This window comes from Gavia stellata, chromosome Z (genome assembly GCF_030936135.1).
Source record: "Gavia stellata isolate bGavSte3 chromosome Z, bGavSte3.hap2, whole genome shotgun sequence".
Taxonomy (NCBI): domain Eukaryota; kingdom Metazoa; phylum Chordata; class Aves; order Gaviiformes; family Gaviidae; genus Gavia; species Gavia stellata.
The window spans coordinates 54,058,345-54,083,903 of record NC_082637.1 but is presented as its reverse complement, the minus strand read 5'-3'; the positions used below and the strand labels follow the sequence as shown (position 1 = coordinate 54,083,903).

At 39.5% G+C, this 25,559-nt stretch overlaps 1 protein-coding gene across 2 annotated transcripts in view; it reads right to left on the bottom strand.

Moving 5' to 3' along the window:
- Positions 1–9,198: 9,198 nt before the first annotated feature.
- Positions 9,199–25,559, bottom strand: part of FBN2 (fibrillin 2) — a 181,319-nt gene continuing 164,958 nt past the window's right edge. The window contains exons 54-65 of one of the 2 annotated variants that reach the window (XM_059834298.1): positions 25,081–25,203; positions 24,526–24,657; positions 23,023–23,148; positions 20,446–20,652; positions 18,819–18,944; positions 18,098–18,220; positions 17,830–17,946; positions 17,038–17,166; positions 14,894–15,013; positions 12,871–13,102; positions 11,979–12,168; positions 9,199–9,573 (exon numbers count right to left, since the gene is read on the bottom strand). In XM_059834298.1, the coding sequence (XP_059690281.1) occupies positions 9,199–9,573; positions 11,979–12,168; positions 12,871–13,102; positions 14,894–15,013; positions 17,038–17,166; positions 17,830–17,946; positions 18,098–18,220; positions 18,819–18,944; positions 20,446–20,652; positions 23,023–23,148; positions 24,526–24,657; positions 25,081–25,203 (2,000 nt within the window). The remainder of the gene's footprint in view (positions 9,574–11,978; positions 12,169–12,870; positions 13,103–14,893; positions 15,014–17,037; positions 17,167–17,829; positions 17,947–18,097; positions 18,221–18,818; positions 18,945–20,445; positions 20,653–23,022; positions 23,149–24,525; positions 24,658–25,080; positions 25,204–25,559) is intronic. The other variant, XM_059834300.1, reaches the window with a different exon arrangement.

Genomic DNA, 25,559 nt, shown 5'->3' with positions numbered 1-25,559 from the left:
AGATTGTTTTGTTCAGTTAATGTTGCAAAATGGACAAAAATATGATTGCAGTGTAAGGTGTTCAAATCAGAGTGTTTAAAGTTATTGGCTAGATATTAGGTTCATCTGTACATGAGTTGTTAAGAATTCTTCCTTTGAGTTGAAGATACTAGGCCCAACACTGAAACAGAACATGTGGTGCTTATCATGTTGCAAGTTCTATCGAAGCTGGGACTTGGCCTCATTTGTGTGCCTGTGTGTTTTCTGAAGAAACGGAAAGCTTGTGGCTCCTGTAAAAAAATGTGAAAAGTTTAACTGAAAGAAACTGAAAATTTAACTGGAAATCATAGGAACATGCTTTTTTTCATAAAAATGTCAGGATGATGCTATTAGTAGATCTGGAATTTTCCTGCAGATTTATTAGTTGATTTGCTATTATAGTTTGACTATCCAGGTGGACAAATTTTAATTTAGAAAAAAGTCTTCCTTGAAGGAATAATCTTAGTATGTGCAGTGACCTAGTCTATTGGAGGCCTTATCTGAAACTTAGAAAGGGATTTTTAGAAGACATACTGAGGGAAAATAAAGACTGCAGCAAACTCATGAATGAATATATTAGGTTCTTCAGCTGTGTGTTTGAATCAGTGCCATGAAAATAAGGCATCCAGGAACACTGCCAAATAATAGCTGTCATTTTACAGTATAATGACCTTCAAAAATGTGACACAGAAATTAAGTTAGTGTTTGCATAATTTATGAGTAATTTAGGTGGAAAAAGAAAGGAACTCTGTGACTGCCAGATAGTGTGGGACTGCAGACTTTGCTCCAGTACTGAAGCTGAAGATTGTGGTTGCTCATAGAACTAGGAGCTGGAAACAACTGCAGCTTGGATGTTGAGGATGCAAGAGCAGACTAGGGCTGTGTGTTAGGCAGTGCTGAGTCAGTAAGGTTGAGAGGGAGACTGGTGCTAGCAATTTAATCTTAGTTTTGAGAGCTTAAGCATGTAATATGAAGGTTGTATGATATTAAAAGCCAGTTTGGAAGAGGTAGGAATTGTCGGGTTTTGCCACAGTTCATCTCAAAATTGCCAAGTCTGATCACTTCATCAGTGGTTAACTGTGCATACACCCAGGTAAAAATACATGTACAAAATGGTGATGTAAACTTCCTATCTAGTTATAGCACACTAGATGTGTTATAGTTGTACTAAATAACTTTTCCTCATTGATGTTAAACTTAAATGTTTACAGGTGACTCAGGCCATAGCTCATTTGTGCCTGTCAATGTTGTGGGAGCCATACTGCGCAAAACCTTTTCATTGTTTCCTATCTCAGATGCTCACAATTGCCTTTATTTCTAATTTTTAAGAATTTGTGGCTTTCAGAAAGAGTGGGAGAGAACAGTGCAATTACCTTTTAAGCTTGGGGGTGAACTACTTTGCAGGCTTTCTATTGAACTGGTAAGTTTTTAATCAGTTATTTCTTGCCTACTTTCAGCCTTCTGCTAGATGATTTTTCTGGAACAGACAAAACAGCAATGAAGCTTCTGCTTTTTGGTGATATGGTTGATCTGTGTGTTGATTTTTATCTTAAAACTAATGTTTTTCAAAAAAATTGAATGTGCACTTGAAGGTTATGGCCTGGTGGTTATTTGATTTCCCCTGCCCCACTTTTTTTTCTTTCTCAGTGATGAATAACAGGTCTAAAAGCACAGGGTAGAGAGAAGAACAATGAACTTCCATAAGCTATCTCCACATGAAGAACAGTAAGACCTAAAGATACAGTAATTATTTTATGGAATTTAGAGATCCAGGTTTAGGCCCTCTTATTTGCATCACTGAGATATATAACGCATTATTTTTGCTAAATAAATATACTGGGGTTGGGGTCCTGTCTTCTTGAATGCATATGTATTCTTTGGCTTCAATCTACAAGCCAGGCCTTGAGAACACATCTGGTATTCAGCTGTCAGTTCGGTGATCTGGCCTAAAATTCAAAATCTTTCCAAAACTCTGGTGTAGCAGAGACATCAGTTCTCTTTATTGCAGGGAAGAGGGAGTGTCTGTGTAGCTATATGCATATGTATGTTCTTTGTTTTGTTTTGGATCTTTTTCTTTTTCCTAGCTTCTTAGTAGCCTTGCCCCAGGGCAAATCTTAGTGGCAACTGACAGTATTTTGTTGAGTCTACACTGGGCAAGAAAAGCTATAGAATGAAGTATAGAAATATGAGAGATTTCTGTGAGTATATAAGCAGTATAGAAAAAAGAGACTTGTATAAACCTGCAGTAATTTAATACCGCCAGCAGTAAAAAGATAGATGACATGTTACTGATAATGGAAACTTAAAAAAAGTGTTTCAGATTTAGTTTATATAAGAACATCTTTAGACATAGAATTTTAAAATGTACTGTGCACCAAAAAACTGCTACAGTGCTATTCTTTTTTTTTCTGGTTCAGATACAGTAGGAACCTAGCGCTCCGATCTAGCAGTTTTCTTGTCTGAACTTTGACAGTCTTAGCTTTCCGCATGCTTTAATACTCTTGCTGGTAAAACAGTGAGAATGGTTATACTTTGCTATAGCAATTTGGTGTCAAATACATAAGCAGTCGCACTAAGTACTAGGATTTTATTTTAGATATAAAAAGTTGTACTTCTGCCCTCTCCTGTTTTCCTTCTCTCCTGCTTTAAGAAGTGTGAATGTAGAGTTGTGAATCTGCATCCCCTCAGAGTAAAGTTCATAAATTCAGCCCTTTTCTTGGATTTAAGACATACCTGTTTTGCAGCACTGGTTAGTTTGGGTGGCTTCATTTATAATACACGGAGAGGGTTAAGAAACACAGTGAGATTGTGCATTTTAAGATGGTAGAGGATGATGCTGCCATTCTAGCAAAGGGATAAGGTATTTTTTGTACTTTGTACTTACTGTATGATTAGTTAATACAAGTGTTATCTGATTAATGGTAGTTTCTTGTTTAGAAAAAAGGCTTTAAATCTACTAAGTGTGCATAGTCCATGCAAATAATCTGTGTTCTAATAAAATCCTCCACAACTATAGCTTCAGAGGAGTCATTAGTAAGTGTTGCTACTATTTTCTCTCCTTTCTTGAGAGTTGGCAACAAAGAGTAATGCTCTACTTGGTTCAGTCTGTTGGTTCTTCTTGCAGTAAGTGTTTCCTGGAAAGCTCCCATTTTGGACAGAGAGTAGCCTTCTTGGAAACTAGCTGTTAGAGTTGTTAAGTCTTAAGTCAGTGCTGTACTAGATACATTTATCAGACCTCTAGAGGTCTTTCTATTTCTGTAGATGTCAGTCATTTTACCCAGAAGCAGCTTTGAATCATAATGAAACTTGTACGACCGTATCTGAAGGAAATATCAAATAAGTAAGTTTGGTTCCAGGCAATTTCCTATTGTCTGGTTTAAATTGATGCACTATTAAATGTCATATAAATCTCAGTACATATGTAGGTTTCAAGGAATACCCAAGGCAAATAACTCACAGAATCACACAATCACTAAGGTTGGAAAAGACCTGTAAGATCATCAAGTCCAACCATCAACTAACACCACCATGCCCATTAAAACATGTCCCACAATGCCTTGTCCACATGTTCCTTGAACACCTCCAGTGAGGGTGACTCCACCACTTCCCTGGGCAGCTTATTCCAGTGTCTCACCACTCTCTCAGTAAAGAAATTTTTCCTAATATCCAGCCTGAACCTCCCCTGGCACAACTTGAGGCCATTGCCTCTAGTCCTGTCACTTGTCACTTGGCAGGAGAGGCCAACACCCACCTCTCTGCAACCCCCTTTCAGGTAATTGTAGAGAGTGATGAGGTCTCCCCTCAGCCTCCTCTTCTCCAGACTGAACAGCCCCAGTTCCCTCAGCTGCTCCTCATAAGACTTGTGCTCCACACCCCTCACCAGCTTCGTTGCCGTTATCTGGACACGCTCCAGCACCTCAATGTCCTTCTTGTAGTGAGGGGCCCAAAACTGAACACAGTATTCGAGGTGCAGCCTCACCAGCGCCGAGTATAGGGGCACGATCACCTCCCTGGTGCTGCTGGCCACACCATTTCTGATACAGGCCAGGATGCCGTTGGCCTTCTTGGCCACCTGGGCACACTGCTGGCTCATATTCAGCCGGCTGTCAATCAACCCCCCCAGGTCCTTTTCTGCAGGGGAGCTTTCCAGCCACTCGTCCCCAAGCCTGTAGCATTGCATGGGGTTGATGTGACCAAAGTGCAGGACCCGGCACTTGGCCTTGTTGAACCTCATACAATTGGCCTCGGCCCATCGATCCAGCCTGTCCAGATCCCTCTGCGGAGCCTTCCTACCCTCAGGCAGATCAACACTCCGGCCCAACTTGTTGTCACCTGCAAACTTGCTGAGGGTGCACTCAATCACCTCATCCAAATCACCGATAAAGATACTAAACAAGACCGGCCCCAAAACTGAGCCCTGGGGGCCTCCGCTTGTGACCGGCCGCCAACTGGATTTTGCTCCATTCACCACGACTCTCTGGGCTTTTATGAACCTGTGCTGGCTGGGCCTGATCCCTTGGTTGTCCTGCACGTGCCCCTGTGAGCACCCTCAAGATGAATCTCTCCATAATCTTCCCCGGCACCGAGGTCAGGCTGACAGGCCTGTAGTTCCCTGGATCCTCCTTCCGGCCCTTCTTGTAGATGGGTGTCACGTTGGCAATCCTCCAGTTGTCCGGGACCTCCCCTGTTAACCAGGACAGCTGATAAATGATGGAAAGCACTTGGCAAGCTTCTCCACCAGCTCCCTCAGCACCCTTGGGTGGATGCCATCAGGCCCCATAGACTTGTGAGTGTCCAGGTAGCACAGCAGGTCATCAGCTGCTTCCTCCTGGATTATGGGGAGTTTATTTTGCTCTCCAGCCTTGTCTTCCAGCTCAGGGAGCTGAGTACCCTGAGGATACCTGGTGTGGCTGTTAAAGACTGAGGTAACGAAGGCATTAAGTAGCTCAGCCTTTTCCTCATCCTTGGTGACAATATTCCCACCTGCATCCAGTAAAGGATGGAGATTCTCCTTGGCTCTCTTTCTGTTGTTAATGTATTTGTAAAACCATTTTTTGCTATCGTTTATGACTGTGGCCAGATTGAGCTCTGTCTGGGCTTTTGCCTTTCTAATTCCCTCTCTGCATGACCTAACGAGGTCCTTGTATTCTTCTTCAGTTGCCTGCCCCTTATTCCAAAGGTGATAAACTCTACTTTTTCTCCTGAGTCCCAGCAAATGCTCCTTGTTCAGCCAGGCCGGTCATCTTCCCCACCAGCTCTTCTTATAGCACATGGGGACTACCTGCTCCTGCACCTTTAAGTTTTCCTTCTTGAAGAAGGCCCAGCCTTCCTGGGCCCCTTTGCCCTTCAGGACCGTCTCCCAAGGGACCCTCTCAACCAGTGTCCTGAACAGGTTGAAGTCTGCCCTCCGGAAGTCCATGGTAGTGGTTTTGCTGACCCCCTCCTTGGCCAACAAGTGAGAACTCTATCATTCCATGGTTGCTAAGCCCAAGACGGCCTCCGACCTTCACTTCTCCCACCAGACCCTCTCTGTTCGTAAACAGCAGGTCAACCAGGGCACCTCCCCTGGTAGGCTCCTTTACCAGCTGTGTCAGGAAGTTTCCTTCCACACACTCCAGGAACCTCCGGGACTGTTTCCTCTCTGCTGTGTTATATTTCCAGCAGACGTCCGGGAAGTTGAAGTCCCCCACGAGAAAAAAGGCTTGCGACTGTGAGACTTCTGCCAGTCACTTGCAGAGCGCTTCATCAGCTTCTTCATCCTGGTTGGGTGGTCTATAACAGACACCCAGCAGGATATCCATCTTGTTAGCCTTCACCCTCATCCTTACCCATAAGCCCTCAACCTTGTCGTCACCATCATTGAGCTCTAGACAATCAAAACACTCCCTACCATACAGAGCCACCCCACCGCCTCTCCTTCCTTGCCTATCCCTCCTGAACAGCTTATAGCCATCCATCGCAGCACGCCAGTCATGCGAGTCGTCCCACCGTGTTTCTGTGATGGCGACGACGTCATAGCTGTCCCGCTGCACAACGGCTTCCAGCTCCTCCTGTTTGCTGCCCATGCTGTGTGTGTTGGAGTAGATGCACTTGAGCTGGGCTATCAATTTCGATTTTGCCCCCAACATCGGCATGCCACCCCTAGGCTCATCTCTAGGCAGCCTGGTTTCATCCCCTTCCCCCTTCTACTCTAGTTTAAAGCCCTCTTGATGAGGCTCGCCAACTCATATGCCAGAATCCTTTTCCCCCTTGGGGATAGCTGAACTCCATCTGCAGCCAGCAGGCCCGGTGCCCTGTAGACTGCCCCAGGTTCGAATTCCTGTTCCTTTCGGTGTTCCTCCCTGCCACTGAAGGGATTGAGGAAAACACTGCCTGCACTCCTGATCCCTCAACCATTCTCCCCACTGCTCTGAAGTCCCTCTTTATCACTTTTAGGCTACTTTGTGCAACCTCATCGTTGCCAACCTGCAAAACCAACAGCGGGTAGTAAGTCCCATCAAATAAATCAGTAATTATGAAAACAATTACAATGCCATAATTCCTGATTATTTTCTTTCATGAGTGATGTTTAAGTGTGTGACTCCCTTTAAAAACTTGTATTTCTTTTATTACTTTATGAGTATTTTGGGGAAGAGGAGAGGTACAGCAGGATGGCAGGAGAAATATGTTAACCTGAATCTTTGAAAGCATGGGGAAGAGCAATTTTATGTTGAAAAAAGTTGTCTAACACTAGGGAAACTCATTGTTACTGCAGCCAGTAATTAGAACCTTAGCAACTTGGCTTTTAATGCAATTAACTTGTGAAGTGCCCCTCCTCCAGAAGAACAGCAATAGAATATGCAGGGCTGGTGCAGACTAAGTCTTCTATTCTATTCATAAACTAAAGAGTACATCTAAAACAAGCATTTTGTATCTTAATTCAGTGCTTAACCCAAAGATGTGTCCGATTGCTCTTTCTCTGGCTATTCTCACTATGAGAAAAACGTAGTCAGTATTGGCTATTACTTAAAAACAATCACCAGTTTAACTCTGAATGGAATAAAAAGACAGTGTAGCTTACATAATGAGGTCTTTGTGGAAAGCTTGCATACATTAAGAAAAAACATTTTTTGCACTGTTGGGTTTGACTGTGTACCTAATGAAGGGCATTAAAGGAATGGCCTGCCAGCAAGCAAAAGTACTTTCATTGATGTTTTAACCAGATTTTTGCTCTTCAGGTAGGATGGAAGTTTTAAACTGCTACTTTTAAATGTACAGGGTTTTTTTTTTAGAGCTGAATTACAAAACTTAAATTGTGATGGTCCTTCAGCCCTCATTACATGGATAAGCAAAACCTTCTGCAAGGCCAGCCCACTTGAACGTAATATGTGACAGATTTTGAGAAAGTTGAAGCAGAGTTTTAACTTCGTAAGGACAGTGTACTTCCTGTGTTTCAGCTCTGTCATGATAGAGAAACTAAGTCAGCAAATGCTGTATAAACTTAAATGTGAGTGAAGAAGAGTTTGCACCTTAGCAGCTCCCTTTTCTCCTCTGAAATCCTTCAGATTTACAATTAGATCCTTATTTTGTGTAAAGAACACAGATGTTTCAAACAAAAAAATTACCCCAAAATAAGCTTTATTGCAAGAAAAGTGTTGTCTTACTGATACAGACCTTCAAACAGAACTTTGTTTTCTTACAAACATGTGATTAAAAATGTACAGTTTCTTTTTCTTTTCAAAATCCCCAAACTCAACAAATGAAAAGAAAAGAAAAATCACTGAGTATAACTTGATCTAATCTTTGGTCAGCACTGATATAGAACTGAAACAATCCTGGAGTCAGCATGTGCTTTGGCTATTTTCAAATATGAGATTCTGTTACATGACTAGTTACAGGCACCAGCTGTCAAAAAAAGCACCATTGAGACATACACTTAGCACGTAATGGTACAACATTTAAAAAAAAATTCCTAAAGTAAACTAAATGTCAACCTAATTGTACAAACATCTTTGTTACAAAATAAGCTATGATAAAATGAGGCGTAAGGTGTATAACTACAGTATTAATGAAACTTCTAACAAATGGATTTCAAATACACATTTTCTTTGTCTGTGCTGCATAACTAGTTTGCACATATGGCAGTCCTGATACAGCTCTTGGTTTTTAGTAAACGCACCATTAATTCAAGCCAGCACCAAACAGTATGAAACATCACACGTTCCCTTCAGAGAGACATTTTCTTCAGCTGCCTACAGTAACGCAAGTTTGTAGAGCATCCTTTCTGAGAATGAGGTGTGGTTGCATGTGTGGTTTCTTGAGGTTATTGGAAGGAAGTACAGTACAGTTTGGTTCTGCAATTCTAGCAGTCAAGGTATTTTGCTACAGTGGTTGTGCCTTTTCTTCCATTATTTGATGTGGCTGATTCAGAATACAATCCTACCGAGTTGCTGTGAAATATAATCTCTGCAGAGACTGATATTGCAATTCTTGACCTTTAAGACTCTTTTTTTTCCTTTTTTTTGAATACTCAAAGTTTTGCAAGAGCACTTTAGAATATCCAGAAGATGTACTACAGTGCTCTGTCAGCTCTGATACACTTTAAAATTACTTATATCCTATTTGGATGACTAGACCAAATACAAAAGGAAACATCTTTCAAATGTATTTTTTTTTTAGTTAAGAAAGTACCTCTAAAATGCTATAGCTCAAATTTATAAATCTAAAGAAAAACAAGCAAGTTTCCCTTTTTGTTTACATAATTTGTTATTTTCTCCATATATTACTGCATTAAAAATAAATAAACTTCTATATTTTTTTTTAATTAGGAACTATAGCAAAATACCTGAAGTGTTACAGACTGCTAACAGGAAAAAAATAGCTCGCATTTTTGTGCCATTTAGTGCCATATGATGAATTCTTGAACTTCAGCTTTTTAAGATACTTTACATTGAGGTTATATAAAAGATCCAGTAACCATGACCACCATTGTAATCAAAGTTTTGGTGGTAGCAGTTTAAGTTACCCTCCTGCAAGGGTTGTTCTGCAGTCTCAGCAAGATGGAAAGAAAGAGGTGTTCCCCTCTCCCTTCCACCCCTAAAAGTCAGCGACTGTTTCAAAGCCTTTGAAGAGCAGATATGGTCAGGTGGGTAGATAGGTGAACAAAAGTGACTGAAAAACTGGACTCAGCCTGGAAGATGGTCAGTACAGGTCTATCGACAGCCTCATTCTGAGAGCTTCCCCAAGCTCTCCTAGGAGGTAGCTGTCCTCATTGCTGTCTTCCAGTTTCTTTAGCTCCATTTTCTTATATAGAGGAATGCTAGTGATTTCCAGTGTGTGAGTTCCAGGAACTGACTTTTTCTTAACTGTGTGCAAATAACTCAGTCCATCCCTCTGATGGATTCGAAAGATGCCATCACCATTGCCACGTGAGATGACGTAGCGCACGTGGTTGGTAAGGGGCTCAATGGCTGGCATGAGTTCTAGGATGTGCTCCTTGTTGTCAAGCCTGGAAATGTTGACTCTCATCTTCAAAGGACTATCCATGTCTAGACTTTCCAAGCTAATCTGCTCGATCTGAAGAAAAGGAGGGAAGATTGTTTACAGCAGGAGAGAAACAGATATTCACTTGCATTGAGAGAAGAATAATAAGTGGTTATTAACAGTTTCTGCATTTGTCAAAATCTAGCTGTGAAAGAAGCAATTGCAAATCCTTTCCACCTGGGAGAACTGCTTGATTCCATGTAACACACCATGTAAATCTTAGAGGCTTCTCACACAAGCTTAATGGGATAATTAAAGTTACAGCATCAGGTCTACAGAGGAGGCTCAGATTTCAGATTCTTTTCAGAATCTGTTGAACTTCATGCTTGCAAAAAGTCTGTGTAAAGAAGAGACCTATGTTAACTACTAAAGACTGTACATGAGACACAGTCTTGTTCTTATGATCAACTTCAGTGAGGAACGTTACAGAAACACATTCAACACTGTATGGGAATTCCTGGAAACTTTTGGTGAAACTGTTTTAATGAATCTTTGCTTCTGAAAAGAAGCAGGCTCAGCATTTGGTGATGAGGGAGTACAGTGATTATAAAAGAAATTGAAGTAAGGAGAGAACTGCTGTATTGTTAGCCTTCTACAGAGAAAGCTAGTATGTCACGTTGTCCAATTACATCCTATTTGGACCACTGAAAGGAGTGTGGAAAAAAAGTCCCAGCATTGTTTTTCTGACAAATCAGTCATGTGTTCTTTTTTGATTTCAGCTTCAGTATAGTTATGCTGCAGGTGTGATCTGTCCAGAGGTGTTAGCTGTGAACACACTGGGGGGGGAGGTGAGAATTGAGTACATTCCTAAGAAAGTCATCTAACCAACAACAGCTTTTGAAAGCGCTTCTACAAAAATACATAAGCTGTAGTCTTCTTTAGGAAACCTGATACTAATGAGGTACCTAGCCTACATGTCAAGACCCTTTCACGCTTGTAAAGATAGCAAAAGATTTCTCTCTCTCTCTGAGGGAATTCCAATTACATCTGAGTACATGTGGGTATTAATATGTAATGTAATTAAAAACACATGGTGAAAACACGGACAATTTGTGGACAGGAGCAAGTACTGTAGTGTTTTAAATACTGCACCTCACAGATGTCATTAGTGATGAGATTATTTTTTCACATAGTTTTATGGATGTGAAACCTTTCACATTTACTGCTCATGTAGTTCTACTACTAGAAACTGAACAGGCTAACGCTATTAAAAAAAGTGATAACAAGACATAACAATTATGAACTAGATATGAAATTAACTGTAAAATAGAAAAAATGCTTTTCAAAACATCCATGTATTTCTGTGGTGGGTTGACCACAGATTTCAGACTGGAACAGGTCCAGTAGGAGGGGCGATGGGGAGGGAAAAGGGATGTTTGTGGGAAATGTGGATGTGGGGGGGGAAATCAAACATTTAGATTTTAAGTGCCAACACTATATTGTTTAGAGCAGAAATTATAGGATTACTGGCTTCTTTAGAAACTTTGCCAATACAAGAACTGGCGTGGGTGGCATCATGCAAAGTAGGTGTACTAAGGCTGGAGGTTCTGGATTGTTTTATGTCCTTACCCATTTAGAAAGGAGGATTGTTTCCCCATTCTTTCAACGTAACTCGTGTAGCTAGCACACCTTACCATTTTAGTCGAGGGTTTGCATTTTGCCTGTTTGCATTACACACCTCTTGTACTACAGAAGGAAAATCTGTGTGGGTCCCCACCTCTAAATTGAGTGAGTTTCCCATTCCTGCAGATTTCAAGACCAGAGCTAGTGCTACAAGACAACATCCTATCATACAGATAATGCAGATAACAGATATACAGGTATACTCTTCTAAGTTTTGAAAAAAAGCATCTAAAAGGTGTAAATAGTAGGGCTGTCTTTTCATGAGTATCCCATAACTTACAAGCCCACAAAATGCAGTAAGAAAAAAGTTAAGTCTGAAGTGTAATTCTCTAATACTCTCAGCAATTCTGCAAATATTGGACTTAAGCGTACCAGCCAGGTCATGGACTCTAATCCCCCACAACTGTGAGCAACCATGGAATAGATACTTATACTAAAATGATCTGCAAGATCTGTTTAGCTGACCCAGACCATAAAATGCTGTCCAATCTCCTCCTGGCAGCAGAACAGATTGCAGACATGACCAGTTTCCTAGCTCTCTGTAATTATAGGAAAATTATTTCCCTGAATATATTTTGAGGAACTAGACCACATCTCGCACTACAAAGGATTGTTTACAAGCTTTAAAAACTTCACCCATTTGTGGTTGTTGATGTTATTCTGATTGTGTCATCGTCCCGTCCAATAGAACCCAAGTGTGAAAACCACTGAGGCAGAGGAAAAAAGATTTTCGACATTGAATGTGGCCTGTTAAAAAATTCCCTCCATTTACTGGTAGTATTGAGTATGGTATCTCTGAAAATACCTCAAAGTACATTATAGTGCTTATTTATCCTGGTACATACAGTGTCATTAGCACTCCTCTTCTTCCTGATGTCTTTTTTGGAATAGCCATTGATTTTGCACTCATAACATGCTTCAGGGGACAAAGCATTCTCTTCATCAGCATCTCCATCCAGTGGCGGGTACTGCCCTTTGTTAAATCCCATCCCTGAGACACAGTGGCTGTTGAATAAAAACATCTGTTTTAGTTACTTCTTGCAGTTTTATGAACTGTCCTGTTAAATGGAAAAGTGAGTGTATGTAATCTGTACCACAGTGTCTGTACCACAGTATCTGTATCCCCTTCCTTTCCCTTCCCTCAGCAGGAGGTCTGTGCATTAATTTTCTTCACACTAGTGTGGCATACTGAATGAAATACAACTGTTGGCTGAAGGCCTGCAGGCTTTTCCACTTTTCATTTACAAGTTTTACAAAGAAACAGAACAAAACCAGCCTGCCCTGAACTTTGGAACTAAAGAATTTAGCCACTGTCATATACCAGAACAATGTTAATTTGTGTTTAATGTTCTAGGTTGATCACTGTGGCTTAAACTCCTTAATTATCTCAGTACAGATGCTACCTAACCTTAAGCAGTAGCAGTCCTCACTGAGCAGATTTGTGAAGGAGTTCTTGTGCTGATACTGGGGGAGAAAGCAGAACTAATTGTTTAACGTTGCTTATATACTAGATTCAAAATGAGTGTCATGCTGCATGTACAGATAGGTCTTTTTCTAGTTTATGACTATTGTGTGCAAAGGGAGTAGAAAGGATGACTTAGTAGCCTGTCCTTCATTTGCACCTCTGCTCTTCAGTCTGATTAGGGTCCAGCCTTTTTATAGCCTTCTGAATGTGTCTTTGATGAATGACTGTGTGGAGATACTTACCCTTGTCCAACTCTGTAATAGCCAGGTGGACAGCCACAAAGATAACCACCTTCAGTGTTGGAACAACCATAATTGCAGGGATTCTTGGTAGAAGAACACTCATTCACATCATGGCATGCATTGGAGAATTGGTCATAAGAAAATCCAGACGGGCAGGCACACTTGTAACTTCCAAGTGTGTTGTAGCAAGAAGCAGAGCCACACACATTAGGATTAGAGCATTCATTTTCATCTAGTAAGCAAATGAAAGTGTATCAGTATCTTCTAATCTGATAGGCATCAGGCAAGCATGATGTAGCTAACAAACCAGAATAGCTGCAAGTTCTAGGGCTCTGCTACATCCTTGACCTCATTACCCCATAGAGACTTGGCTTCTGAAGAAAAAGTACATTGGCAAAGGTCCTGAACACATATAGCTGGGCTATAAAGGCATTTTAGGATACTGTTAACCTTATATTGACTCAAGGCTTCCCCTTCCTTCAAGGTATGTCTGCTGTTTTGCTTAGGGGTGCTCTTCCCCCTGGCAGGGTACACTCCTGCCATATTAGGTCCACAGAGGAGAAATGAACTCCAGTCATACTCCAACCACGATAGTGTTCATGAGCACCTAGTGATGGGGCGAAGTTAGCACATACTTGTAGTGGCAACCTGCAGGGGGTTGACAGTGAGGGGAAAGACAACCTAAATAGCCAACTGAAATGAAAGAGAAAAGAAAGTATTGTCTTCACCTTGTGGGTGCTGAATTAAGATACAGAGAAGAAGACTCCTCCAGTCAGTGTGACTGATTTGGTTCCAGGCTATATTGTGAAAAATGAGTGAGAAAAGTAGTTTGTTCTGTGGAAGATCATACTTTTGACAGTTGTCACGTGTTGCTTATTTTATTTATCTTACCAAGGTACTGTTTCCCTGTAGGTGTTCTCCTCTCCAATACCATTAGCGCATGCTTTACATTCTTGCCTGTAGCTACTAGAAGACACATTCTTTTAAGGACTGTCTATAATATTCAGAGACTGTAGCTGGTTTGGAGTTTTGTGGGAGGTGTTCGTTATGTGTTCCTGTCACTCCCAACCCAGTTCTTTGCTTTCTTTGCTCTACAGCAGTATTAAGTAAGGAGTGATCATAGTGGTTGGGACTTCACAAAAACTGCCTGGTGTGCTACTTAATGTAAAATGGGTATAATAAACTAATAATCTGTCTAGGATCAGGACAGTAAGATCAGCCTGTAGGAAATGTATGGCAGTGCTCACAGCCATCCCCTGATTATGACACTATTGACAGAGAACCATGAAAGCAAACTTGAAAAGGTAAATATGTTGTTATGGTGCTTTGTAAATAGTACAGGATGGGGTTGTTTGGGTGTGTGCTGGTTTTTATTAGAAAAAAAATTGCCACATTTCATTTGGTACAGGAGTTAGCTTAGTTCATGAAACTGAAAACAGAAAGAAGTGATGGATTGAATGAGCTAAACCTACAATGAAACTGCTGAGCTAATTAGTTTGTCCCTGTTCCCTGCCCAAAGAACTAATATTGGCCTTAAGACAGTATTTGGGAAGTAGGAAACTCTTAATGGTTATGTTGATATTTTTCCTCTCCATTCACTATAGATGCTATTCTGTAGTATTCTCAAATCGCTAATGATGGTTAGTGATTCTTAACTGATGAAAGGTGGGATTTTTTTTTTTTCCCCTCCAGCAGATTGATGCTTTTAGGAGGCCAAGGAACATCTTTCAACCTTTCTAAGACGGGGATTTTTCTGAAGAGAAGGGAGTCAGAATTTAGGCCTGACTAGGAAAACTCCTTGTCACACACAGTTTCAACAGGATCAGTGTGTATTCTTGTTACCTTATGTCACTGATTTATGTTGGGAGTAGTAAGTTTATGGAAGGAGGGGGAGAGAGGGAAAAAATGTTTGTGTCTGCATACCCTTTGTCCTGCTCATTCTTGTCCTCACCTGGCATTTATCACTACAAACACTATGACACCTTTGCTGTTTAAATGTATTCTGTGCTGTTTGCTGTCTTACCAACACATTGATTCCACTGGTAATGCTGAATATATCCTTGTGGGCATCCACATCTGTATCCACCCAGGATGTTCTGACAGCCATGCTGGCACCTATGGTTTCCATCACATTCATCTACATCTTTGCAATTGGGAGAGAAGCAGAACATAAAAGAACACATGATTATACACATTGCCGAATATGTTACTCACTTTGATCATAATCATTGAAACACCAGTATTTATGACAGAGGAGTACTGCTGTAAGATGGAAGCACCATTCAGGTTGGCCTTTTGGAAAGCCTGAAAGTCAATTAATGTAGCGTTCTTTCTATCTATCAATCTGACTGGGGCTTTTGAGCCTTTACATTACTCGGTTTTGGAGAAGAAACACTATTTCTGGTAATGCCACATGATGTTGCTTTGACGTAATGTTTAGAATCTGAATGGTTTTTTATTTCAGTTTTCAAACCAGCTGTGTAGGACTAGGCTTTCAGTTTCCTGGAACATACTGAAGTGTTTGAATATGAGGAATACATACCAAATTTGGATGTAAGTGCTTACCTTTGCAATTAAAAAGAAAAAGACATCTAAAAAGTCTCTGAGGTATGTGTAAATAAAGGATAAAGCCACAAAGAAAAAACAAAATGTAAAAACTCAGTCATCTGAAATACTGTCTGCTGTAAGAAATAAGTAGATTGTAAGCAGCCTAATATGTCAGGCGCAGTATGCAGTTCTCGTAGAAAATAAAAAAAGTCATGCATGATATCACAGATTCTAAGTTATGCTCCAGTTGTCCACAGTTTGAAAAAAATTCAGTGGAACTGTGATGTCCCAAAGCCTGAGTTGCAGAAAACCATTGTGCCAGGAACTGAAAGGTGTCATTTTATCAGTAATGGCATATAGAGCTGTTCTGATACGCTAGCTGCGTACGTATCTTGTGAATGCTTTGATACATATGATTTAGTGTTTTGTTTTGTAGGTGCTGTGTAAAGCACACAATAAGCATATATCTACTTTATGAGAACAAAGTAATCTCACAGAAGATAATGCTTTCTAAACTTTTGGCTGCATGTATTCCGCACTGTTACTCTAGAAATAGGCTCTAAGTATCAATTCCTGTTTAAAATGCTGTATCAACTTAGCTGACATTTTGAGTGTCATAAATTTGTGCATATATACCTCTGCATTTCTAAGTCTCAGCAGCCAGATGGCCTAGTACTGCTTTTTAATTTCTTCTTTGCCCAGTACTGGAGGTCCACTGAAGAGTCTGGAGCTCTCAAATAGAGATTTCCTGACTGGGGATCCCTTTTGGGCCAACAGAAAGAGATGAAGCTCAACAATATAATTTGTATTTTAACTGTAGTGAATTACCCTTCTGAATGTGTCTCTCATGGTAGAAGACTTAAAGTATGGAATTTAGAATCTAATCTTAGATACCCTCAGATGGATGATTACAATTAGCTGAAACAAAAATTGTAGAGAGATTCTGTTTAGACTGTACAAAAATGAAAATGAAAAAGAAGAAACAACTAGACTTCTAGATGCATAAACCTATATGAAGTTAAAATGCCAGCCTGGAAACAGTTGTTCAAGAGTTCAGCTAAAAAGTAACTTTTTATTCTAATTTGTGTACAAATTACACAGGCAGTATGTTCTTACATACAATTTTGCTTACAGTTACTCACATACATTCCTATTTCTTTTTTGGTATTTACTTTTACAATGGCTGGTGCTCTGTTCTGTCTGTCTTTGACATCACAGCATTCACTAGATACAAAAGTAAGTATCACAGAATCACAGAATCACTAAGTTTGGAAAAGACCTGTAAAATCATCAAGTCCAACCAAAAAAAACCAAAAACCCCCCAACACAAAAAAAAACCAAAAAACCAAACCAAAACAAAAAAACCCCACAAAACACACCACAACCCACACCAAAACAACCCACCCACACCACACAGCACCATGCCCATCAAGCCACATCCCACAATGCCACAACCACACGCTCCTTGAATACCTCCAGGGAGGGTGACTCCACTACCTCCCTGGGCAGCCTGTTCCAGTGTTTCACCACTCTCTCAGTAATGAACTTTTTCCTAATATCCAGTCTGAATCTCCCCTGGCGCAACTTGAGGCCATAAAAAATTGACCTTTGTTAAGTTACCTTCACAGTTTAATCCAGTAGAATCCAGAGAAAATCCCCTTTGACATTCACAGGTAAAACTTCCAGGGGTGTTTTGGCAAATTCCTTTCGATCCACAAAGTGATGGCTGTGAACCACATTCATTGTTATCTTAAAAACGCAGAGGAGAGAGAAAAAGGTTGGTATCCCTGGTGGCATGATTTTAGACAAGTTCATATAACATTTCTTAAGAGGTTGAAATCCACAGAGGTGCAGCAACAGTTAATTTTGAAAATGTAGCTTTTCATATTTAAATGTCAGATGACTCATGCAGAGTATGAGTAATTAATAAATTGGAAGTGCAAGTTGTAATTCAGTTATGACTGCGAAAGACCCACATATGTAATTGCTGACAGTGGAAAAATAGTGCACTTCTGTATTTGATGAACTAAAATAGTTTCAGTTGGCAAGATTCATACATATGCTTAAGAGCTAAAGACATCTGTATCTATTAAAAAAGAAAATTCAGTCTGTTTTTGTTTAGCTACATTTTAAATCAGGTTTTAATACTTTACCCCTTTGTGACCATGTTGTTAGACTATAATAACATGTATTATTAAATATGTACAACTGTTTACTAATCAAGAAACTACAAATGGTGGATAGACTGATTTTTCTTTAGCTATAATTGTTGCTTTTCAAAATCTGTTTTCTGGACTGCTGACATTATTGCTCTGCATTATTACTGTTTATACATAGCAAAAGAAATGAATGAGAATTGAGAATGTTGTTCTTATAGAAAAATTGATGCAAGAAAACAAATGTTTTTCTTACCAATACAAGCTGTATGATGTTGTGTAAAACCAGGTGGACATTTGCACGTGAAGCCTCCAAGGGTGTTGACACAGAGAAACTGACAATTGTGTTGTTTGGTTTGACATTCATCAAGATCTGAAAGTAAGAGATGCTGTTGTCTTAAGAAAAGTCAACAAAAAAAGAGGTGCATTTAGTCTAACTTGATAAAAATAACACACTTCAAAACGATTTCCTTTTAAGTCAAGGTGCAACAAAATTAAAAGTTACTGTGTATAACTTTCTTTACCTTTACATGTCTTTCCATCTTCTTGAAGGATGTAGCCTCGAGGACATGAGCACTGATAGCTCCCTTCTGAGTTCTTGCAGATAAAATTGCATGGTTTAGGAGACTGGGAGCACTCATCAAGATCTAAAGAGAGAAACTGTTAAGTATCTGTTGTACTGATTTCTTTGTCTCTAAAAGGTGTTTTCTAAATATTTAAGAGAAAAAGTAGATTTTGTAGAGCAAGTCCCCAATTTACATTTGTTCAGAGTTCCTATTTCTTTCTCTATGCATGTGTTGCTGTGGAGTTTCTATGGAGTTGCCACTACAGTGACAAACTGAGTGTCTTGAAAGAATAATATACTAGAGTGACAGTGGCATTAATATTTTCATCTAAGGACTGAGTATTTATTTTGGGGCATAATATGGTATACTTATATGTGTTAACCAACATGAAAGTGGGAAAATGTACACCGTGAACTAATGAGCCGGTTTGTCAGTCGAAATGGTTATACAGCTGAAACGTATTTCAGTGCTCATTCTACTGCAGGAATATTGCCAGTACAGCTTTTTTCTTGGTTTCCCCAAATGAAATACAAAAACAGAAATGCGTATTAGGAAACGAAAGAAAAGAGATAAAAGAGATAAAAAGAAAAAACTGCTTTGATACAAAGGTTTACAGAGGTTGACACGTCATTATGTACCAATTAAAAAAATAACTGAGGACTGAGATGCTGAATCTTACCAATACAAGATGTGCCGCTTATGTCAGTGGTATAGCCAACTTTGCAAAAGCATCGGAAAGAGCCCATAGTGTTAATACACTGCCCATTTCTACATAGGTTTGTCATGACCTTACATTCATCAATATCTGTATAGGAAATATTAAATATGTCATCTTTCAGTTTTACATTCAACTTTTTTCTTTTTTTCCATTTTTGCACAGTTCCTCATCATCATGCTTCTGATAGGAACTTTACCCTTTCTTTCTCTTTTAAAATGGATCTGAATTCAAAGTCAAACATCCTTCAACCCTTCATTATTGGTTTTTGTATCAAAACCTTCCTGCTATTTCATTAGGTAGTCACGTTGCAGTTTTGCTAACTCAAAATACAAAACCCATAGAAGTGAATTTTCTTATGACCAGTTAGATGATGTCAAAAAATTTTCACCACAATTTAAAAACGTATGTTAGCTTCTAGTTCCTGTGTGGAAACAGTAACTACAAAGAGTTCAGTGAGACTGTGGTTAGAACGACTGTTGCTGCCTTTGCCATGTATGCAACTTTTCAGCATGCAAAAAGCTTTGGGATCATTTCTAGCTTTTAGTTACTGGTTGGAACCTCCTGTTTCTGATACCAACCCTGAAAATTCTGTGCAGCTGGGAGTATTCTGGTTGCAGCTACTGTTTAAAGGTGTTTTTAATTTCTGGTCTCTCAGGAGCATTTGAAAAATCAAACTCTGTTGTTTCGCAGCAAATTCTTCAAAGGAACTTCGAAGAGAATTCTGCATTGCATGCATTCTCCATGAGGTTCAACAAGGCCAAGTGCCGGGTCCTGCACTTTGGTCACATCAACCCCATGCAATGCTACAGGCCTGGGGACGAGTGGCTGGAAAGCTCCCCCGCAGAAAAGGACCTGGGGATGTTGATTGACAGCTGGCTGAATATGAGCCAGCAGTGTGCCCAGGTGGCCAAGAGGGCCAACAGCATCCTGGCCTGTATCAGAAATAGTGTGGCCAGAAGGAGCAGGGAGGTGATCGTGCCCCTGTACTCGGCGCTGGTGAGGCCGCACCTCGAATACTGTGTTCAGTTTTGGGCCCCTCACTACAAGAAGGACACTGAGGTGCTGGAGTGTGTCCAGATAACGGCGACGAAGCTGGTGAGGCGTCTGGAGCACAAGTCTTATGAGGAGCAGCTGAGGGAGCTGGGGTTGTTCAGTCTGGAGAAGAGGAGGCTGAGGGGAGACCTTACCACTCTCTACAACTACCTGAAAGGGGGTTGTAGAGAGGTCAGTGTTGGTCTCTTTCCCAAGTGACTAGCGATAGGACAAGAGGCAATGGCCTCAAGTTGTGCCAGGGGAGGTTCAGGCTGGATATTAGGAAAAAATTCTTCACTGAAAGGGTTGTCAGACACTGGAACAGGCTGCCCAGGGAAGTGGTGGAGTCACCATCCCTGGAGGTATCTAAAAGATATGTGGATGAGGTGCTTAGGGACATGGTTTAGTGGTGGACTTTGCAGGGTTAGGTTAATGGTTGGACTCAATGATCTTAAAGGTTTTTTCCAACCTAAATAATACTGTGATTCTATGATTTCCTTAAATATGTGAGCATATTCTTTTCCCCTTTTCTGCCTCTTTCCATCTCTGCAAATACCTCTTCCATCTATAGTATAGCCTGGTCCGTGTGGACAGAGTTTCTTATATTGGGTGGTTCCAGGAAGCGGGCAGAGCTCACACTGGTTACCCCAGCCCCGGCCTCCATCACAGCAGCATTCAGATTTAGTGACAAGATTCTGGCTGCTTGAAGCCATCTGACACATTGTCTGTAGAACTTCAGCAAAGCAAAACCCTTGGCGATTATCTGTAAGGAAGAAGTAAAGAGATCAAGAAAGAGTAGGAGATAAACATCTGATCCATTAAGCATCTGATTTATTATTCTGGCTCTCTGTCAATGCATGCAAGCACTAGAAGATTATTAGCAACCAGTGAAGTCTATTTTGACTTAGCCTTTCAGATTTGTTGTGTCTTCTGATAATCTGCTGCCATTCTAAGTGTATTCCAGACATCCTCAAAGTTCAGTACCTGTGTGAGTTGGATACCAGTTTTACTTCTAGGAAAGCTGTGTGCTGGGGCATATCTGGTGAGCTTGCTTGATAGTAAAACAGGCTGGGGGCCAAACTGAGCTTCCACTTAAGCTGCCTATGTTTGGCTTGCATTTGAACGATGTCCTTGAAGTGAGGTTAGAAGTTTATTTTGTTTGGTTTTTTTACTGGCCAAAATAGCATGTCTTATCATCTATAATTATCCTGCTGTGGTTTAAATGACAAAAGCATTAGCATTTAAAAGTGCCTATGCAGCACAGTACTTTTTCAGTGGCACTCCTCGTTTTTGTTGGGGAAAAAAAAAATTATATGGCCTTACTGTTGATCTGTCCCTTTCTAATTCTATTTTCCTTAATTTTTAAACCTTTTTTGATTAATACCTGCAATCATGAAAGAGGAGCAAAACTTCAGAGTCATTAAGCTCCTACAAGTTTCCTTCAAACAGGCAGCTGAGGACAGCAGAGATCCCAGCTTCCAGTGCTAACGGAAACTCTAAATTTTGCAGAGATGATATCTTCTGAATATGCTATATCACCTGTCTTGTTTTTTAATTAAAAACAGATGCTTCTGTTTTTAAATGAAAGACTGTATTTTTTTCTCTTAAAGCTAAATGTTAAAATCCTTTGTATCCCTCAGAACATGTGCATGTATCAACACCCAGCTGACCTTCTCTTTTACAGATATGAGGAGTAGAATCTATAAATTTCTTACATGAATCAGGTAAAACGTGAACTTTGGCTTTAGGCAAACCTTACTTTGGGTGCCCAGTAACTGAACCGTTTACATCAAATAAAGCTGTCCTCACTGAAAGTTTCAGTTGTGTGATACAGCATGTTTGCTGTAGTTTGCAAGACTCAGCACATTTCTGTTCTCCTAGATAGGTATACTGTGCAGGTCTTTACGCACATTATAACTTGAAGAACATACAATGGTTTGTCCCCAGTTTGAGATGTGGAATAATTTTAATGTGAACACAATATAAAGGTTTGCGCAATATATTTAAAATAGTGTAATCTAAAACTTAACATTTGTGCTTTAATTCTGAAGAAATACTTCGCTTCTGCCAGACCCATTTTTCATTGTAATTTCTGACCCAGGAAACCCTAAAGGAAAAGCAGCAATGAGCAAACTAACCCAAAGCAGAGTTTTCAGAAAATAGTAAGAAGATCATATATTAAATATAAGAAAGCAATAAGGACCTCCAAGCAGGGTATTTCCTTGGCATTAATGACTGGCTGGGGTTAACAGATGGCAGCATCCTTTTCCCATCTGGTCTTAATCCTTAGGAAGTACCCTGCACTTCCAATGTTATTGCTTTGCCATTAAGTCAGCACACTACTGATGACAATTTACAGGGAGCTGGTTTTATAGTACTTACATAAGATAATATACAAGTATTTTTGATGCAAGAATACTAACATACACTAACAATACTCATACAGTTTCAGTATTGTAAAACACTGAAGTATCTAAGCTTGAACACTGATCATGAAAAAGTAAAATTTTGCAGTTCTGTTTGATTTCTAAAGAGGGAAAAAGTAATTTTATAGTGCAAGTGACAAGTCTGAACATATTGAAAAGGAAATACAGGTTGATGAATATAAAACCCTTCATCAGCATTTAATGTGCAGGCCTGCCTCAGAACTTTTTAATATATCTTGCAATTTTTTGGTGAAATCCTAGTATTTTGTATTCACAATCACTGTCTGAATTAAAGGTACAGAAAATACAGGTGCTTGGTTGCAGTATTGCGGTGCTTAAGATCATGTTCTGAATATGCAAACACTTAATTTTGCTCTGCATCCCAGTTTTTGATCTAAGATAACAAAATTCTGATTCTTCTTTAAAGATACCTGTATTTTGTCTGGATAGTGTTGCTTAGCACTGTATTTATGTCCTTTGGAATTTAGACGTTTCTATGTGAGGCCCCTAATTGCTAGACTTAGCTCACATTCTCAAGATGCTCCTCATTCCTATCATTATTAAATGTAATATCATTGTTTAATTAATACGGATCATTATTTAATTTCTGTAGATATGAGAGCTTTTAGGTACTGAGAAGCCTAATTTACACTCCACATCCTTTGTACTTTAATGTAAGATGAAATGTATATGAAAGAGGCATTTACCAAGACACTCAATGCCTGATGGACTTGACAGGAATCCTTCATTACAGTCGCATCGGTAGCTCCCAATAATGTTCATGCAACGACCATTTTCACAGATGGCCAGCTTGGTGCGGCATTCATTTTCATCTTTACAAAAATACAATTAAAAAAAATAAATAAATTATTGAAGAAAATATAACAGACTCATAGAATGCATTAATTATTCTGTGTAGTATTTCCAAAATCAATTTGGAAAATCAACAACGGATTAAGCCTGGAAAGGACTTTCCTAATAACACTATCCTATTCCATTCCTTATGTACTGCATCCTAGGATGAAAGCTTTAATCCTTGTATCTTCTTTGCAACTTATAACAAGAAGTTATATACAACAACACTTGCAGCAGAGCAAGTTCGAGTCGTAACTTTTACCTGGCAAGTAACATTTAAATAAAATTGGAATACGTGCATGATTTGAGTAACTAATTTTCACTTTGTAATCATTAAGATTCTCTGAATACATCTGACTTCTTCTGCAGTCAGTCACATTTCAGTCCACATATCATTTCCCTGAAACAGTTTACAATCTTCGTGTATTTTCTTCCTTGGCTAATGGCACAGATACTGTAATCAATTACACACCTTTATAGATACTTAAAATAAAAACTTAGAAAAACCTCATGTGATTAAAAAGCAGCATTACATGGCAAAAAATGCAACAGACTTGTTAATACAGATTATTACCCCTGAAAAATAATCATGAAGATCTGTAAAGGAGAGTTGTCATTCTCTTGCTGAAGGAACACTTTTAAAATATTTTCATTCAAAGCATTCACTGAGACACTCTCAGCTACTTCTGTCCACAGAGAACTTGGGAATGGTCTTGGGTTTTTTTATGTACCAGAAGAAAGTATTATTTGCCAAAATGTAGCTATCGTTTCCCCTCAACTAATTGAGAAAATGATGGAGGAAAGCTGTTTGCTTACTTACAGGATGGAGAATTATTTTGAACTATGGCAGTTTCCACACCTTTTACTCTTCATGGCTTTTATATGTTGTTTCAGAATCTTACAGTTTTAATTCTTTAAGGAACTGCCACATTATTTATAAACAGTATTAATGCTAAAGGAAATTTAACTTTTTATTTATGATAATTTTGTTTCCTACTCATCAAATGAGGTCTCTTTTGTTTGGTAACTTGTTTTTTTAAATCTAACAAGTGTCTGAAAAACTTTTGGGGAAAAAAACCCCAAACCTGAAAAAAAGTCTGATTTTGTTGTACAACAAAAGAAACAAACCCAGAGTTTTTCTTCTGAAATTCTTGTTAGTCTTTTAGAGCTACTTTCAGATAAGGCTCAAACCTTGTAACAAACAAGAAAGTTTAAGATGTTGGGCACCATTCACTATCTTAAATGTCCTTTATGAACCACTATTTTCTAGTTTCCTATATACATATACAGAGAATTTTTCATTTGTTTGCTTGTTTGTATTTCAGTAGATGCTGTCTTCCCTTTCCAAGCTTTACCTGTGCAGCCTTCTCCATCAGGTCTCTGGGTCATTCCAGGAGGACAAATGCACATGAAGGTACCAATCAAATTTTTGCACATCATGCCTCTTGATTCGCAGTCATGGAGACCTTCAGCACACTCATCTAGATCTGGGGGGAAAAAAAAAAAAGTATTTTGTGCTTGAACTTCCTTCCAGTAGCTTCAGTTAAAGACAACTAGCACTTTCTCAAGAAAAAGGACATAAAGACTTCCCTAACTAACAAGTACTAAAGAAAAAATCTGAGAGCTATGCTTAATTGCAGTTGTCTTAATCTTTGTGAGCTGTATCACCTTGTCATGTTAAAGATGAACTTCACCACTGTGACCTTCTTGACTTTACAATCCCTATCAAGGGGTACACTTGATAACAAACACACTAGATACTGGTTTTACATGAGTTCTGAAAGAGTAAATCATCATCTGCTGGGCTGTTTGCCACATTCCACTGACAGAATGAATGCAAGATACACAGACATAATTGGACTATCCTTTGGCCAGTACAGGGTGGTGGAAGTTTATATGTCTGTCATTACCTTTGCACATCTTTTGGTCTTCTCTTAATTCATAGCCGACTGGACACGTGCATTCATAGAAACCATAAGTGTTGATACAACGAAAAGCACACAGCAAGGGATTCTGAGCACACTCATTTATATCTGAACAGAAAGGAATGGAATAATCATTCTCCACTAAAACAATCAGCAAGAAGGTTTTCTTATACCTGTGCTTCTATTGTCAGCTGAAAGGTATCAGAAATGTAATAATGCAAACCAGAAACATATGGATATTTGGTTTTGAGCACCCAGAGAAAATTGAACAAGGCTCTGCTTAGAAATAATGGCATAATGAGTTATGAAAATGCTCTACTAATTCAGGCATTTTTGCCATGGTTAGCTATACTGTTTATAAGGATATTTTGGGGGCTCAACAGTTGCTCTTCCCTGCCCCCACCTCTTTCCAATGAACAGCTGAATAATGTAACATAATACAACATGCAGTTTGGGAAATCCAG